Source organism: Takifugu flavidus, chromosome 17 (genome assembly GCF_003711565.1).
Source record: "Takifugu flavidus isolate HTHZ2018 chromosome 17, ASM371156v2, whole genome shotgun sequence".
NCBI classification, from domain to species: domain Eukaryota; kingdom Metazoa; phylum Chordata; class Actinopteri; order Tetraodontiformes; family Tetraodontidae; genus Takifugu; species Takifugu flavidus.
The window spans coordinates 12145732-12161302 of NC_079536.1; the positions used below are offsets into that span (position 1 = coordinate 12145732).

At 48.8% G+C, this 15571-nt stretch overlaps 5 protein-coding genes across 5 annotated transcripts; 1 reads left to right on the forward strand and 4 right to left on the reverse strand.

Moving 5' to 3' along the window:
• Nucleotides 1-5: 5 nt before the first annotated feature.
• Nucleotides 6-2566, reverse strand: dph2 (diphthamide biosynthesis 2). Its single transcript, XM_057012216.1, has 7 exons — nucleotides 2491-2566; nucleotides 2063-2239; nucleotides 1873-1985; nucleotides 1573-1793; nucleotides 779-1468; nucleotides 341-517; nucleotides 6-262 (listed from the first exon to the last, which is right to left on the reverse strand). Exons 2-7 carry the CDS (start codon nucleotides 2210-2212, stop codon nucleotides 138-140), a joined length of 1476 nt encoding a protein of 491 aa, XP_056868196.1. The 5' UTR covers nucleotides 2213-2239; nucleotides 2491-2566; the 3' UTR covers nucleotides 6-137.
• A 1562-nt stretch (nucleotides 2567-4128) lies between these two features.
• On the forward strand, nucleotides 4129-5187 carry si:ch1073-184j22.2 (dual specificity protein phosphatase 18). The gene has a single exon (XM_057012280.1). The coding sequence runs from the start codon at nucleotides 4261-4263 to the stop codon at nucleotides 4903-4905; it is 645 nt and encodes a 214-aa protein (XP_056868260.1). The 5' UTR covers nucleotides 4129-4260; the 3' UTR covers nucleotides 4906-5187.
• Nucleotides 5188-5482: 295 nt separating this feature from the next.
• On the reverse strand, nucleotides 5483-8302 carry mcur1 (mitochondrial calcium uniporter regulator 1). Its single transcript, XM_057012265.1, has 9 exons — nucleotides 7988-8302; nucleotides 7271-7387; nucleotides 7093-7196; nucleotides 6912-7013; nucleotides 6793-6834; nucleotides 6637-6708; nucleotides 6034-6087; nucleotides 5803-5917; nucleotides 5483-5728 (listed from the first exon to the last, which is right to left on the reverse strand). The coding sequence occupies exons 1-9, from the start codon at nucleotides 8181-8183 to the stop codon at nucleotides 5673-5675; spliced, it is 858 nt and encodes a 285-aa protein (XP_056868245.1). The 5' UTR covers nucleotides 8184-8302; the 3' UTR covers nucleotides 5483-5672.
• A 293-nt stretch (nucleotides 8303-8595) lies between these two features.
• rgs9bp (regulator of G protein signaling 9 binding protein) lies at nucleotides 8596-11386 on the reverse strand. The gene is made up of 3 exons (XM_057012271.1): nucleotides 10700-11386; nucleotides 9629-9935; nucleotides 8596-9514 (listed from the first exon to the last, which is right to left on the reverse strand). The coding sequence occupies exons 1-3, from the start codon at nucleotides 10784-10786 to the stop codon at nucleotides 9138-9140; spliced, it is 771 nt and encodes a 256-aa protein (XP_056868251.1). The 5' UTR covers nucleotides 10787-11386; the 3' UTR covers nucleotides 8596-9137.
• A 106-nt stretch (nucleotides 11387-11492) lies between these two features.
• LOC130513425 (kinesin-like protein KIF20A) lies at nucleotides 11493-15571 on the reverse strand. Its single transcript, XM_057012156.1, has 18 exons — nucleotides 15333-15571; nucleotides 15165-15260; nucleotides 14928-15047; nucleotides 14714-14852; nucleotides 14459-14643; nucleotides 14296-14389; nucleotides 14055-14231; nucleotides 13877-13988; nucleotides 13750-13812; nucleotides 13525-13671; nucleotides 13276-13441; nucleotides 13021-13197; nucleotides 12819-12958; nucleotides 12574-12739; nucleotides 12248-12362; nucleotides 12073-12143; nucleotides 11885-12004; nucleotides 11493-11811 (listed from the first exon to the last, which is right to left on the reverse strand). Exons 1-18 carry the CDS (start codon nucleotides 15438-15440, stop codon nucleotides 11596-11598), a joined length of 2412 nt encoding a protein of 803 aa, XP_056868136.1. The 5' UTR covers nucleotides 15441-15571; the 3' UTR covers nucleotides 11493-11595.

Sequence of the window (15571 nt, forward strand, 5' to 3'; positions counted from 1 at the left end):
GAACATTTCTGATTGATATTAATATCGTTTTAATGTCAACATCTCACAACAGTGCTAATGTGTAGACACGACCACAGTTAAAAGACATGATGTTATTTGATTAAGATGACACCTGTAGTTTGTTCCCTGCCTCCTCGTCACCTTGTTCCCTCCTCTTCATAAGCAATGGCGATGCCCTTCCTGCCCCTCACTGCTTTGACGACAGGAGTCTCTCCCAACTTCTGCTCCAAACCTCGCCAGCTTCGTTCTGCCAGGAACAATGCTGAAAAGAAAAGAGTCGCAGTAAAGAAACACCTTTTCTGTTGTATAAAATGCTGAAATGTATGATAACTGAACGCACCAGCCGAGTTAGCGTTAGCAACAGTCATCGTCTGGTTCCTGAGCACCACAGAGGAGCCACAGGTGGACTGTGCAGGCTCACGGATCAGCAGGTCGTGGCTCCGCATGCCCCCTGTGATTAATGATACATCAGGCTCCTCGTCTTCCTGATCAGCCGGAGGGACGTAACTTTGTCCACCTGGACGTTTGACAAAGAAAGAAGAAATGGCTTCATATAAGACTCATTACTAACAATCTAGATAAAGGGTTAATGACTTATGGTGACTTTTATTATTGATGACAGGAAGTTCATTCATCTCTGGGCTTGGAGCCTCTGATCAAGCAGTATGAAAGCATCAGTATGGACTTTGCTACTGTTATTATGAATTCTTATCCCCCCCGTGTATAAAAAAAAACCCTCAAAAGGATACAATGAGTTCTGAATGCGTCCTCCTCTAACCTGGCAGCAGGTGTCGGAAGTCCGTCACGTATTCCTCTGACCACTCCCTCGTCTTGTTGCAGGCCACGTCCATCTCAAAAGGTGTCACGACTGGTTTATAGAACTCACTAGTGTCCAACAAAGAGTTCTCAGGACATGCGATCAGCACATAGATGTCAATCTCGAGGAAGTTTGCCAGTTTGGGCACATTGAGCTTCCCCATGGCGAACATGTAGCTCTTTTTACCGGCTCTGCGGAGCGTCTCCTTCAGCTGCTGGATGATGCTGAGGTAATCCGCAACCCCAAGCGTGCCAACCAAGATGCCAACCACTCTGGCGTCCTTTGCCCTTTCTATAGCGTAATATCTCTTCATCAGTGCACGGTTGATATTTACAGACTCGGTCCTGCCCTTCATCGTTTTGGGGTTAAATGAAGTGAATGAACAGTGATTCCAAGCCATCATGAAGTTTCTTAAAGTCGCTCCCTCTTCGCCCACATAGAACATGCTGTAATCGGTTATGCTTAAGCCGTTTTTCAAGAAGAACCTCCTTCCAAACTGGCAGAGGAGCTGGTTGGTGTCTTGCTCTGGCAGACAGATGTTCTCCGGGTGTATTTTAATCCAGTTGTGAGTGCAGCACTGCTCTGCTTCTGCAACGAGTTCTGAGATGACAAGGTTCGGATACTCTGGTAAAAGCAAGGTCCCGAGCTCATCTGCAAGAGTCAAGGTGGGAAGGTAAGATTCCTGTGAATGATACTGTCATAGCGAGTAGCAAAAATAAAGATTTCACCAGCAAAGACACCATAAAACAACTTACTGATGGCGTGAACATAGTTCACGTGGTAGAGAAGGATGATGTGACTCTGTGTGTCTGGGTAGAGTTCTCTGAAGGCAGACGCGCACTTTTCAACATCCACTGGCCTCCTTTCAAATATGTACATGAGCGGAAGCCTTTTAGAGGGGCTGAGGCAGGCGCTGCCATAGTGCACGATGCATTCGGCTCCAACGTGTTCTGCCGCAACCTCATCCACACAACAACTGCACGACATAACACACAAGATAGGGATGTGGAAGGTGTTTACAACACCAGCAATCCATGACTGAAACCATCTGTTACCTTCCGTATGATGTGTCTCCTAAAATATATGTCTTGGCATTCGTGTTCTCCTCAATCTGCTGAGCTACAGCTACTGAATCCCCAAGCAGCTCGTCAGGAAACTGCAGCGCAACCTGTGAATGGAGTAAATGCGTGAGACAACTTCGTAAAGTCCAAAAAGCAATAACAGGCAGCGACATGAGGCTCTCACCTTTCCAAACTGGCGCTTGTTGACGAACTCACAGGTCTCCTGAATTTGATACAACTCTTGAAGTTTGTCGACAGGGGTATTAGTCTTGGGTGTCACATCCACCACACGCTGAATTACCGATTCCGAGCTGCTGCTAAATGCATCACTCATTATTGCGCAGGAAACGCGTATCACTGCCTGTAAAGAGAATCACATGACATTTAGATTATGTTAACTAATTACTTTTGAGCATATGACAGAGGTGAGATGTTATAGACTCTGTCATATTCTTATATGTTAAGAAAGATGTGACATTGTATGGTTATCCCGAGCCTGTAAACCGCATCAATTAGCTTAGCCTCTAGCGGATTTGACTGTTTCAAATTATTATTTATGACGTCTGAGATCTGTTTTACACTGACATTTAACAAAAGCAAACTCAAGCTTACAATTCAGAAGCACTTCTTAACAGCGACACACGTGTGACCCCGGAAGCACTTCTTGAGACAGAACAATCACTTCCGGTCTTTTCAACGTAAAACCCAGAAACTCTCAGATTATAGTTGTTAGTGAACTCTTATTCTAAGCAGCATAATTGAACGTGAACAAAATATAAGTCCTGTTTATTATTCAATGTTTAGGTTGTTTTGTTTTAAAGCAGAAATTGGAAACAATGAGGTGGAGTCTTTCTTTTGTAAAATTTCCAGAATGTATATATTGAATTTCACCAATATAAAATAGAATTCAATATCAATATCAATCTTTATTTATATGGCACTTTTCATACGCTAGGTAGCACAAAGTGCCTCACAAAGGATAAAAACAGCAAAGAGAACAAGAGAATCAAGAAAAGGACACACACACACACACACATGCATACAACACACTTACACACACATCCACACACACAAACAAGCTGAGGCAAGCTGAGACATGGCTGGGCACCGAGACCTGAGGCGAAGGAGACGCCACCTTTGGAGGCCCACCAGGCCGAGGGAGGTCACGGTCCGTGACCACAGGCGGTACCGCCACAAAGACCAGCCCGACCCGGACAGACCGGAGGCTCCACACCAAAGCACAGAGCCCCCTAACCACCCAGGCCAGAGCTGTCCACGGGACAGCACCTCCAGCGGTAGACCGGAAACATCTCCCAGCCTGGCAGGCCCCCATGAGGAAACACCATGAGGAAACACTGGAGCTAAAAACTGAAGGATTGAAACAGTAAATGGGATAAAAGGTATAAAAGCTAAAAGCTGAGGAACTAAGAATTGAAGTAGTAAAACAGTACTAAGACTAAAACAGACTAAAACAGTAAATGGGATAAAAGGTGTAAAGACTAAAAACTGAGAGACTAAGAACTGAGGGAATAAAACAGTAAAAGTGTCAAGTAAAATAAGGATAAGACATAAAGAAGCATGAAGACATAAAATAAATTGAAAATAATCAGAAAATCAATTAAAGGCCTGATTAAAAAGGTGTAAATAATTGTAAATAATAATTCTTCTACATCTGAACAGTTGGTCAGAATGGCACAATTATTATTGTTTAACCTTGTGACTACTGTAAATGATCTGTTAGGATGGAGTGTATTATGTTCCTCTTGTTTAGAGGAATTGTTTTATTGTGTTGTTCTTGGACCTGTACATAATGAAATCATAAAAAATGGTTATTGTTCAGTTTGGGAAAGTTTCCTATCTTTTAAATAGCCAAATAGGTTGTATCGTGGCCTATTTGCTGCATTTTTGATAAAGAAGAATATTGACATCGTAATAAACTATCAATTATTACGATTGTCAACATAATCTGATGGTCCTTAAATATAATCTATCTATTTATATTAATAGAGCATCCACATTCGCAATGACTATTGTGGGATGCCTTAAAAAGTAAAATAAATGAACACATTTTTAGTGTTCCTCAGTATTTGTGGGTTTATCAGCATTGATCAGGTCTCTGTGTTTGATTCTGGTGCATTAATCTGGTTTAGGTTGTTGTTATTTTGGTAACAGGCACCCAAAGTTATAGTCCTAATCTGGACGACTAAAATTAACCCTTCACATGATTGGCTGACCCCCCCACACAGACACACACATATAAAGGCCCGGTGGGAGCAGAACGTATTTGGCTCTGCTCCAGAGAGCTGCTGAGCAGCTGCAGCAGCTAAACTGAGAGTTTTGTCATCAGGAATGTTGGATTAACGCCTGTTTCAGCTCGGGATCATGGTCCTCTCCCAGATTACACCCACCCTTTTCCTCAGCGGGGCCGAGGCTCCTCTCAACGCTGCACTGGTGTCCAGGAAAGGAATTACCCTGATCATCAACGCCACGCTCAGCCATGCCTGTCCAGCCTACCCAGGCGTGGAGTGCGTGCGCGTCCCCGTCTCCGACCTGCCCACTGCCAACCTTGGAACCCACTTTGAGCAAGTGGCCGAACGGATCCATGGGAACCGTGCGGGGGGAACGCTGGTGCACTGCGCTGCCGGCATGAGCCGCTCGCCGGCTCTGGTGATGGCGTACCTGATGCGTTACCGAAGTGTAACACTGTGCCAGGCTCACCGCTGGGTCCAGGAGAGCCGACCGTACATCAGGCTGAATGCTGGATTCTGGGAGCAGCTGCTGCGCTACGAGCGGCGCCTGTACGGTAAGAACACCGTCCGAGTGATGCCAGCAGAGGACACGCTGACACCGAGACCGGGGCCAACGCGGCCCCTGGAGCCAGCAACCCGCCCCCCGCTGCGACCTGGCTTTTCACTGACGTCACCACCAGTGATGTCACCAGAGAAAAGGCGGAGAAGGACCAAGTTTTCTACACTGACCTCAAACCCAAGACCGACAACATTATCCAGGAGACAGGAGGACCGATGACTCTACAGAAGAGTCTCAGTGTGTCTGAACAGCCCACAGCTGATCCCGAATCAGCTGATCCCGACACAGCTGATCCCAAATCAGCTGATCCCGACACAGCTGATCCCGACACAGCTGATCTCTCAGGGCCCCCTTGGCTCTTCTCTCGGCAGTGGAGACCTGTGATTGTAGAAGCTGAATCTGACAGGAGCAGCTCTGAGATCAAGATCCGCCTTCAGCAGCTAAAAGAGGAAACCTGTAAGAACGACGGTCAATAAACTTCAGCTTTCAGGTGTAAAGAAACTTTGGTTGTGTGATTTCTGGATCCTGCCGCGCCTCATGCCTGCAGAACTGTCCGTCACCTTTCCCACAGTGGGCTGTAAATATGTCCTCGTCCCAGGGGACACTTTTAGACCGCGGAGAGCTGGGGACTCTCACCTCTCAGTGGCCCCATTTTTGAACACTCAGGGTTTGGAATTTAAGGGGGAAATCCTCCAGAATTGTCAACATTATCCTTCTCTTCCGGGGAATCCCCCTCTGATCCTGTTGCTGCTACTGTGGACAGTTTAAAGCAAAAACCAAGACGAGACCAAAAGGGTTCAAAAGCGATGGCCGTTTTATTCAAATAGATTAAGCAGACAGATAAATATATAGGACAAATATAAAGATATAAAGATAAATATAAGGACAGCGACAGGTGCAGGAGCGTTTGGTCCCAGCCGTGCGCTCCGGCTCCAGGCCCAGCTTCAATCCAGCGGAGATCTGGGACGTTGATCCTGGTGTTCTGGTCACATCCAAATACGATAGAAGCCCAAGATGACCGTGAGACAGGTGAAGACTGAGCCTGCAGACAAAGGAGTTAGTGGCTCCTGGGGGCCGCGTCTGTGTGGCGGGGCCGAGGCGGCGGCTCGGGCGTACCTGCCACGTATTTTATGGTGTCCAGCTTGTGAGACTCTAACATCGTTTTCAAACCGGCAACTTCGGTGTCTATCTTCATTGTGGTTTGGGTTAAATGACAATCGTGCTCTGCGCTCTGGAAAACAGGCACACACACACAGGCAACACAACACACACACGCACGTGCACGAACAGCCACAGTGAGGGGGTCCCGTTGGCTCCAACTCTGAACTTTCATCAGAAGATACAAACCATTTCCATGAGCTCGGTCCTCATTTCTAGAAGCTTCTTCTCGTGCTCGGCTTTCTGGAGACAGAAAATCTTCCTGAAGTTTGAAGCTACAGATTCAGTTCAGGGAGAATCCTTTAACTCAGCTGGTCTACAGGTGAACAGCAATAAACAGGTGAACAGCAATAAACAGGTGAACGGCATTCGCAGAGGTGCCCCGTCAGCTCAACGATAAAAGCTAATGTCTTTCTGCCCCCATGAAGAGACAAAGAGACAAGAGTGGACGCGAATGTCTCCATATTATAAATTGGTTCTGGGTAGATGAATGCAAACACAGCCTTGGACTTCTATCCTTGTGAGGACTTTCCTAGGCATAACGCATTACCAAGCTCCTGACCGCCAGCACAACCCCCCCCCCCCCCCCCCCCCCCCCCCCGACCCTCAAACCCCCAAATAGGTCTTTAAAGTTGTGAGGACCAGCCGAAATGTCCAAATTTTGGGATTAGCAAGTAGAACCCCCCCCCCCCCCCCACACACACACACACACTCAGGAAAGTGGCCAGAGGCTCAGCTAAAGCCTGAAATATTCCAGTTTTTCCTTCGACTGTAATGAGATAAAACACGTACCAACTCTTTTACACGGTTCTTCTCCAAATTCAAATCCAGGAGAGTAACAGAGCGAACTTTGTTCATCGTGTCCTGCAACACAGATTCCACATGAACCATAAACAAAGGGATCTAAAGAGACTAAGGTTTCAAACTGGATAGCAGAATAACACCTACAGCCAGCTGAACCCGGAGCTGCAGGCTCTGGATCTTGAGCTTCTGCAGACAGTTTCAATCGATTAAAACCTTTGAGGGTAACGACGAGCAAGAGAAGAACCCGTGAAGGAAGCACCGACCTCGTTCTCTGCCAGTAAGGTGGAGAACTCACTCTTCTCCAGGATGACCATGTCTTTCTTTACAGCAGCGATCCGAGACATCACACGCTGAAACATGATCTCCTGACATCATGACACAGAGCAGCGTTAAAGCGTCTCCTCGTTATTGGCTGCTTTAATGACAGCGCTGAGGGGCCATTACCTGCTGCGTCTTGGTTACCATGTCACCGTAGATAACATCCATGTTAGACTGCGTCATCCTCAACAGTATTTTCACCATGGCCTCCGCCTGCTGCCCCGTGAAACCTGCACGAGCAAAATATCTGAGAAAGACGCGCGAGGTTGAGACTTCGGCGAGCGGAGGAGGGGAAGAGGCCGACCGTTTTCTTCAAAGAGCCGCACCACGGCGTGCGTGTCAAACAGCCTCCTGCCGCCCTCGGAGGTGGGCGGAGTGGCTGCCACGTCGTGCTGGAACCCTTCGGTGGCCGTACCCAGACCTGAAACCAACAGAATCACAGGAGGAGATGGTGTCTTTGAACGCATCGTCACCCAAATCTGACCCCTGAGCCAGCAACAGCTGCAGGGGAAACTGCCTTTTAACAGGAGGAAACCTTGAGCAGGACCACACACACATTGCAGTCATTCATCCTGGAGGTGTAGATATAAAAGACAGCTGCTGTTGCTTTCGTTGGTGCAATTGAAACAGTTTTGCTTCGTACATATCGTTATTTTTATAGGATTTAGCACACAAATCATGTCGTTTTGAGATGCAGCAGTAGGATAAGGAGACGGGACGATGTGAAGCGACACACCTGGGAAAACTCAGTGTCCTGAGGAGACTCACTGCACTTTAAAAAAGGTTCTGGATGTGCCTTCAGAACAGAGCTGGGGGTCAAAAGGTCACCAAATCACCTCTACAAGGTGAGAAAACAGCCACCTTTAAGGTTCTGAGCCTTTCACATCCTATTATTCTGGAACAATGTTCTGCAGTGAACGCGCCTACTGACACCGGCGACACCTGTAACAAGAACCGACCACCTTCATTCTAAGGTCAGTCGCTTCCACTGTGCGTGGACACAAAAATGAGCCCCAGTTACCTCTTAAAGACATTCGTGTGAAGGCACCGGGATGCATCAAATTCAGTCCTAGAGGCTTTTTCCTTCTCCAAAGAGGCTTCTGGAAGGATGTGACCGCTGTCACATACGGCGCAGTCGGATGGGCGAGTGGAGCCCAACTTCTGCCCCGAGTTCCTCCCGCAACTTTCAGCCGTAATTGGCAGCATTTAAGCACCATTTCTCAACCCTGCGGGTTCTATTCTCTTAGTATTCAGACCCAAAGTTCGCTCCGGGAATCGTTTCTTTCCGGATCGAGGAAACCGAAAGGAGTTTGTAAAGTTACTGACCCTCTGGGTTTTACGTCGTACACAACATCCGGCGAGGCTCACCAAAATAAGAGACCGTAACAATAACTGATTCTCCCAGCTCGCGTCTGAGGGAAATGTAATTTAATTTCAATCAACTCAATTAAAATCCGAATATAAGAATAATGCAATAAACCTAAACTTGAACTAACGGCGCTTTTTGCTTTCAAGGTTGTATTGTAGTACAGACATCAAATCTCTGCCAACTAAATTTGATTTGAATGTGTGAAAAGCAAAACATTAATTGCACTCATCCAGTTTCATTGCAAACGACCCAACTGTCTGTTTTCCCCCTTAAACGTTTTGCTCGTTTTATTTGTAGCCACACATTTATAGAAACGTGCACAAATCGTAACATTTAAAAGCAGAGTCACTTTCACATTCATATTTTTCAGCGTTTGAAAATAAAATGTATTTACATCCTGTACATTTGTTTGCTTTGAAGACTTTGAGCTAAAGTACAATAACTCGGGATACTATTCCAGGTAACCGTGTCTTACACTACAGTACACATAACAAAAAAGCTTGGACGTTCTTTTACATTTCCTCCAATGGCTACGAACATGGTTTCTATTTAATATGGACAAAAAGAATAGAGCGCCATCTAAATGGTTAACAGTCAGATGAACCATTTCCTGTCACTTAACTGATAAGCACATTAATTTTCATTCAATTGGAAGGAATATGGCCACTTTAGATTCACTGCAGTGAAGGAGAAAATACAGCTACTGTTGTAAAAACGCATGTTTGAACTAAACGAACACATTTTATTGCTTAGGTCTTGAAAAAATAGCCCGAGGGGCGTCTCATATTTTAAAGCATTCTACTCACGAGAAAAATATAACACTGATGGATAAAATGGTTGCAAGCAAAACAGCACCGAACAGCATGAGGAGCACAAAGATCTGACTGTGCTGGCATAAAGGCTGGTGTCCAGGCTGCTCCTCGTCCACCGACAGCAGAGCCAGAGAGGCGCTGTCTGTGCTGCTGAGTGGCTCTGTGTACTGGGGCCCGTGGGGCTCCACCATCCAGCGCAGCACGTTGACCTTCGTCTCCATTTCATCGATCATCTGGGAGATGTGGCCGATCTCCTGCTCCATGGTGCCGCGTTCTTCCCTGTCCAGACCAGCGGGGAGGGTGGGGCTCTGAGCCTGGTTCAGGTCAGGCAGGCTGAGCGCCCTGGCTGCTACCTCACTGCCACCTCCTGAAAACATGATTGAGGAAATACAATATAAAGTCATCATCAGTATGAATGTGTGGAAAAGGTCATTTCTAATATCAACTAGGCAGCAGGAGGCGGCGCAGTGCTCCAAGTTACCTTGCAATCCAGTTTTTACGAGGTTCTGGGTGTTGGCCAGCGAGAAGACGTCACCCATGTTGAAAACTTTGCACATGTCGACATGCAGCAGCTCCAAGCTGCAGGAGAAGGCCACCCAGAGAAGTTCCATCTCCTTCCTGTCCTCCTGCGGGAGGCTCCTGTCTCGCAGATGAGCGGTGAGGTGTCGGCAGGCGGCCGAGGCCAGGTCCTGGGCCTTTCCTCGTGTCTGCCGCAGCTCCTCCCACAGCTTCAAGCTGTCCGCGCAGCCGCCGACGCAGGAGGCCAGCTGACGGTAACACGCCACCACCTACAGGAGAGGGGAACAGGGAAGCGTCGCATCTACCGTTGAGTTGGTCACCTGATCAATGAGGAAGTAGGTCACTGATCACGCCGAGCATCAGCACTCTGCAGAATGTGAGAGGTGCTTAAGCTACATTAACCCCTTCAGGTCGCCGCCCTCCACAACCGTTCTGGTGAACGCTCCCCAGAAGGCCACAGTTCCAGACTCAACTTCATGCACGGGCCGATCAGAGCTGATGCCTTCAGGAACGTTGTAGAGAAGCATTAGATGCTTGAAACGGTGATTCTGCAGTTCTTCAGTCCAGCTCATCAAAACTGGTTCACTAATGGCTTCAGAAATCATTATTTCGTCATTTCACTCCTTTTTAAATGCAGAATTATTGAACACACAACCTGGAAGCTCTCGCAGGAGACTGACGAGAAATATTCCAATTTTAGGCCAACATCCGAGACCTGCACATTAGTTTCCAACTAAACCGAGTTCTGGTACGTGAAGCCGCCTCGAGCTCACGTGCAGAGGAGGGTTGCCGTGACTATGCTGGACGTCCCACAGATGCAGTGGCCTGAGAAATTCCATTCACCCAGAGTGCTCCTTTAGCCCCGGGGCAGGTGAAATTGCATTTCAAACGTAAAACATTAAGTGAACCACGCAACAGTTAAGTGGTTTTGGATGAATTAACAGTCGACAGTTTTCTGACACTCAGATGAAGCAGTGTTAATAATAAGGGGCCAAACATAACGAAGAGTGGCTTCATATTTAGAGCAGCTTACCCTCATCAGTGAATCCACCAGAGCTTTGCCATCAGCCACAGCTCCGGCGCTTCCCTCGTCGCCCACCTTGTTATTGACGAGTGGCATCAGGACGACCGGTCCGGAGTTTCAGACTCCGCCACAGCAGGTGAGGCGTTGGGCAGGCGGCCCTTCACTCCTCTTTCCCCTCTGGAAGACGCCTCATTTGGTAGACGATGGTCGACGGAGGCTCAGTCCCAAACCGGCGCGGCGCATGGCGTTGCTCCTCTTCCACGCTTTAACTCCAGTTACGGGTAATAAAAGCAGCATCTGAAGCTGCGGGAATGGTTTAAAAGCAGCCAGGTGTAATAAACTGATGTAACTTCAGCGCGGCGTTAATCCTGTGATTGACCCCTTCGGACTGACGCAGGCTAAGATGAACAGCTAATCTCCTTAAATATCACTGAGACCAGAGAGACGGAGCAGCTGGTCTCCACCACAACGGCCCCTTCACTGACGGGAGGCTGCGCCGTTACCTCACACACTCCAGCCACCCGACCGTAACTGACACACACATTCACTGGAACAAGTCGACCAGCGTGTTCTCACGTCTGATGCGGCGTTCACCAACACATAAGCTAGTTGATTGTTCAAAAACAGGCTTCGGTGCTACTTAAATAGAAATGTGCTGTAACTAGGTTTCTTTTATAGGTCAGGATCTTTTGTGGTTCCTTCTCCTTCAGGCTTCTTTAGAGGATGGAGGCCTTTGTGACATACTGAAGAATGTACGTTTTGGGGAGGGGGTTGACACACGGTGCTGAAACAAACCAGCAGCGACATTTAAAGGCATTCATATTTTATTAAACGTAATTTTAAAAACTACCAAGGACACGGTTAAAAGTCCTCCTCGGCCGCCCAGACCCGGTTCCGTCCCGCTGTCAGCGATGTGGAGTCCTTACTGTTTTCCTGAGCGTGCGTCCAGCCGCGCCCTTCCGTGGAGAAGTCACTGCCTCTTTGATGTTGGCCAGAAGGCCTCGCTTGGGTTTGGGCTCCAGCGGGGATTTCTGGGAGACCTTGGCCAGTTCTGCCTTCAGTGAAGCGATCTCTCTGTCCTTTGTGATGTTCTGCTGCAGGACGGCCTCCAGGGATTTTGCCTGAACCATCAGAAAAATATATATAATACACGTTAGTGAGCACTTCCTCCGGCGTGCCCGACACTTCCCTCACCTGCTCAGTGGCCTTCTGCTGCAGGAGCTCCAGCTCAGCAGATTTGTCCAGGAAACCATCTCTGACCTTCTCAAGAGTTTCACTGAGCTCCATCAACCTTCTCTCCAAGGACACGATCAACTGAGCCAAACATTCCATGTCAGGAGACCCTGCTCAGAGGATGAACGACGGTGGTTTGCCCCGCTTACCTCCTGCTTGTCCTCACACATCCTCTCAACAGCACATTTTTCTTTGTAAAGACGTCTGTAACGATCATCAGCTGAGGAACAAAGGTTGGAACCTCCTTTAGTTAATGACTCAAGATAGACACAGAAAAACATGATCTGATGAACCTAGAAGTGATGTTTCCGAGGCTTTGCTAACCTTCTGCTGGAGGCGCTTTGGATGGTTGCGTCTGGCAGGACTGCTCCATCGTCGGGGGTGTGCTCACGGCCCTGACACCTGCACACTCCAACTCTGATACTTTACGTTTGAGAGCCTGCAAAACAGACGTGATGGTTACCTGGTAAACCTCTTCATTTAAAAGGGACTTCAATGACCAAGAGGTCCAAAACAAGCAGAATCTGAAGTCCTTTTGTTTTAGAGGTCACAGCCAGAACAGCTGGATCGGTGTAGTTACTCCGGTGGCCAGTAGAGGGAGCCAGCACCGCATCAGTCTGGACCGGGAGGAGAAGCTGAACATGACATACCTCAACTTTCTGCTGTTCAGCAAGAAACTCGTCAAAAGGGACGTAGTCATCCTCCAAATTGCTCATCGCGCTCTGGTAGGCGTGCTCTTTGATAGCGTTTTTGTACATCTCAAAGGTGTTCTCCAGCTTCTCCTGGTAGCTCTCCTTCAGCTCTTCGATCTGTCGACTAAACATTTCAACTCCATGAGAAACGTATCGCTGGAGACGGACCGCAGACGTCGACATCGGACGTGCAGAAGAATGACCTGCGCTGCTCTTCAGACTCCATCAGCTGCTGGAGCATCGCGTCGCCCATTTCTTTCCGGATCTCCATTTCTTGAACCAGGTTTCTTCTCCGCTCGGCCAGAAGTTTGTTTCTCAGGCTTTCGATCATGCTCACCAGTTCCTGCGAGAGGGGACACTTACAGGAGCGAAGGCCTGAACACAAACAGACGGCAGCAGACTCACATTCTGCGGCAGTAAGGACATCTCAGCCTCATCCTCCTCCTCCTCCTCCTCCTCAGGAAAACTGTCCTCCAGGGCCTGGCCATCAACCAGACCGTTCCTCACCAGGGGTCTGCCATCAGGGCCAACTAAACACGGAGCCAGAGACTCCAGGGGCTTTTCTGGAATCACCTGCACCACCTGCAGACGGGACCTGGCGTTAGCCCATGTCGCCCTCCACGATTCTACGTCGCCTCCATCACAAGGAACTCGGCCAACCTGTTTCGCGACAGCAGAGAACTTCATAACGTGGAGGGTCTCGTCGTAGGTGGCCGCGCACTGGTTAATGTTGACGATCATGGACGCTTGCCCCCTGCCGCAGAAAAAAGCCTGGAAGAGTTTGGTCAGCTTGCTCTCTCTGAAGGGGATGCAGGAGCTCTTCATCCTGGCGGAGGAGGATTCGGACCACCGACAACGGTTACAGTGGCGCCAGAGTGCAAAGGTTAAGCTTTAACGGGCTCTACCGACCGGTCGGTCTGGTTGTTGCGAAGGGCGGTGATGCATTTTCCCAGAATGAGCAGGGAGTTGTTGATGTTGCCGGCCTCCTTCAGCCTCTCTCCAAACGTCTTGGTTTTGTTGCATCGTTCGGAGCCGGCGAGGTCGCACAGAGAAAACCTTCAGAGGGGGAAGTTTCAGGGTCCGGTCAGATCAGACGGCGCCGTGGATGGCGCCATTTCTGCCCAGGACACTTACTCTGAGAGCCATTTCACTTCAGCGTCGTCGATCTTCAGCAGCTTCATGGTAAATATGCTGTGGCTGGACGGAGAACTGGCGTCAGAGCGACACGGGAAAAAGGGAAAACCTGCGAAAACAAACTTGCCTTCTGCTGGACGACTGGTTCATCTTTGTAGCCGCGGCGCTTCTGTTTTTGTTTCCAAACTGGAGCAGTTTTAAAGCTTCTCCCAGGGTGTGGATGTTGATCCACCTCAGATCTACGGAGATGCAGCAGCGTGTGAGCAGCCAGGTCCCCGCTGGCGCCCCCTCCCATCCCGACACACCTTTAACGTAAGCGTTCCCGGCACCGTCGTCACACACGCGCAGGGACGCACGTTTCTTGGACTTGGAGCAGAGCGAAGGCTGAAGAAGATCGTACACACTCTCGTTGTAGATTTCAAAGAAGGCCACCCACATGGCAAACTGGCTGCTGCCCGCTTCTGTCGGGCTGTTCGCCATCACTGGAGCAGAATTTAGCAAAGTTTGGGGCCGTTTGGGAGAAAGAAGGCAGAATTAGAGTCTTACCAGACTGATCGGTGGGCAGAATGGAGGATGAGAGGGAGGAAGAGGCGCTTGACGAGGACTCTGAACCCCCGCTGGGCCTGGGATGATCGCATTCCTAGACGACAGTGAACGCATCACCGCTTGACTGAGATGAAATCATTCTGAATTCAGGTTTCTGTCTTACTTCTTTGACTGAAGCAAAAATGGCGGCTTTGGCACTTCGCTCCTGCCTGACTTGGTCAGGAGCCAGATACTGAGCGTCGTTGCGGAGGTAGGGTTTCAGGTCCATCCCCTGGTACTGGTGGCCTTCAATGGCACGAAAGGTGCCATCCAGCACTCGTGGGAGGATGCCCGGTTCCCTCGGCGTCCCTTAAAACAACGCAGAGCTTTAAAACAACGCGGAGCGAGAGAGCGGCGAAAGGGACGTTTTGATCTTCACCTTGGATCGTGTGAGTTTTGCCAGCATTGGTGACGCCGTAGCTGAATATTAAAGCGTTCTTCCCACCCAAGAAACCACACATTTGACTTTTAACGGTGTGTTCAAACAGCTCAGACTGAGTCGTCTCTGGTCCGAAGATCTAAAGTTAAAGAAGAGGCTCACGTGCCTGACTGGAATCGAGTCCAATGAGCAATTGAAAGCAGACGTTACTCACCTGAGAGAAGGAGAACTTGTGGAGAGACACGCCGACGCCCTTCTCACTGCTCTTCATGGTGGCAGAGCCCTTTGGTGCATTCAGGGTCACCATCTGGTTGGTTTCAATCACCACACAATCCTAAAAAAGAGCCAAATTTTACCCTTGTGGCCCTGCTTTATATACCGGTGCTGGACTATAAAGGATGCCCAGCAAGAGTGATCACACAGCTGACCTTCAGACCCAGCATTGCCGTACCTGATCCTGATTGTCAGCCAGCTCCTCTCTGGAGAAAGGCCTGATTCTGAGGTAGACTCTCATGGTCTGCTCCTCAGCTCCACCTGGACCCTCATTCTGCAAACCCAAGACCCAATAAAGGCGTCCATTATGTTCTTATAAAGAGCCGTGGAGGCATCAACCCATTACCTGCTGGGTTGTTTTGACTGGAGGAGCGTTAATCTCCAGTTCATCAGGCTGCAAATGTTCGTGGTTTAATCGCGGAGCTTCACTCGCATCAGCCGACGGTGCCTCCATCCGGTCTGAGCGTGTAATTAAGTATCTAAAGTTTTTCCTCTGCAAGGCAATACACTTTAACTGCCCCTTCACGTTGAGTCTCCAGAACCAGAATCTTCACGTCCGTCTGACGATCGGACACGTAAAAACCC

Excerpts from the sequence above, each read along its gene's own strand:
- dph2 (XM_057012216.1), bottom strand. The coding sequence starts at position 2,212 with ATGAGTGATGCATTTAGCAGCAGCTCGGAATCGGTAATTCAGCGTGTG. Across the intron at positions 518-778 it reads CTTCCGACACCTGCTGCCAG|GTGGACAAAGTTACGTCCCT; the intron begins GTTAGAGGAGGA and ends TCAAACGTCCAG. Across the intron at positions 263-340 it reads TGCTAACGCTAACTCGGCTG|CATTGTTCCTGGCAGAACGA; the intron begins GTGCGTTCAGTT and ends TTTTCTTTTCAG.
- LOC130513425 (XM_057012156.1), bottom strand. The coding sequence starts at position 15,440 with ATGGAGGCACCGTCGGCTGATGCGAGTGAAGCTCCGCGATTAAACCAC. Across the intron at positions 14,232-14,295 it reads TCTGCCCACCGATCAGTCTG|TGATGGCGAACAGCCCGACA; the intron begins GTAAGACTCTAA and ends ATTCTGCTCCAG. Across the intron at positions 13,813-13,876 it reads AACCAGTCGTCCAGCAGAAG|CCACAGCATATTTACCATGA; the intron begins GCAAGTTTGTTT and ends TTCTCCGTCCAG.
- si:ch1073-184j22.2 (XM_057012280.1), top strand. The coding sequence starts at position 4,261 with ATGGTCCTCTCCCAGATTACACCCACCCTTTTCCTCAGCGGGGCCGAG.
- rgs9bp (XM_057012271.1), bottom strand. The coding sequence starts at position 10,786 with ATGCCACTCGTCAATAACAAGGTGGGCGACGAGGGAAGCGCCGGAGCT. Across the intron at positions 9,936-10,699 it reads TGGTGGATTCACTGATGAGG|GTGGTGGCGTGTTACCGTCA; the intron begins GTAAGCTGCTCT and ends CCTCTCCTGTAG. Across the intron at positions 9,515-9,628 it reads CGTAAAAACTGGATTGCAAG|GAGGTGGCAGTGAGGTAGCA; the intron begins GTAACTTGGAGC and ends TCATGTTTTCAG.
- mcur1 (XM_057012265.1), bottom strand. The coding sequence starts at position 8,183 with ATGGTGCTTAAATGCTGCCAATTACGGCTGAAAGTTGCGGGAGGAACT. Across the intron at positions 7,197-7,270 it reads GCGGCTCTTTGAAGAAAACG|GTTTCACGGGGCAGCAGGCG; the intron begins GTCGGCCTCTTC and ends TTGCTCGTGCAG. Across the intron at positions 6,835-6,911 it reads CCTTACTGGCAGAGAACGAG|AAGCTCAAGATCCAGAGCCT; the intron begins GTCGGTGCTTCC and ends AACTGTCTGCAG.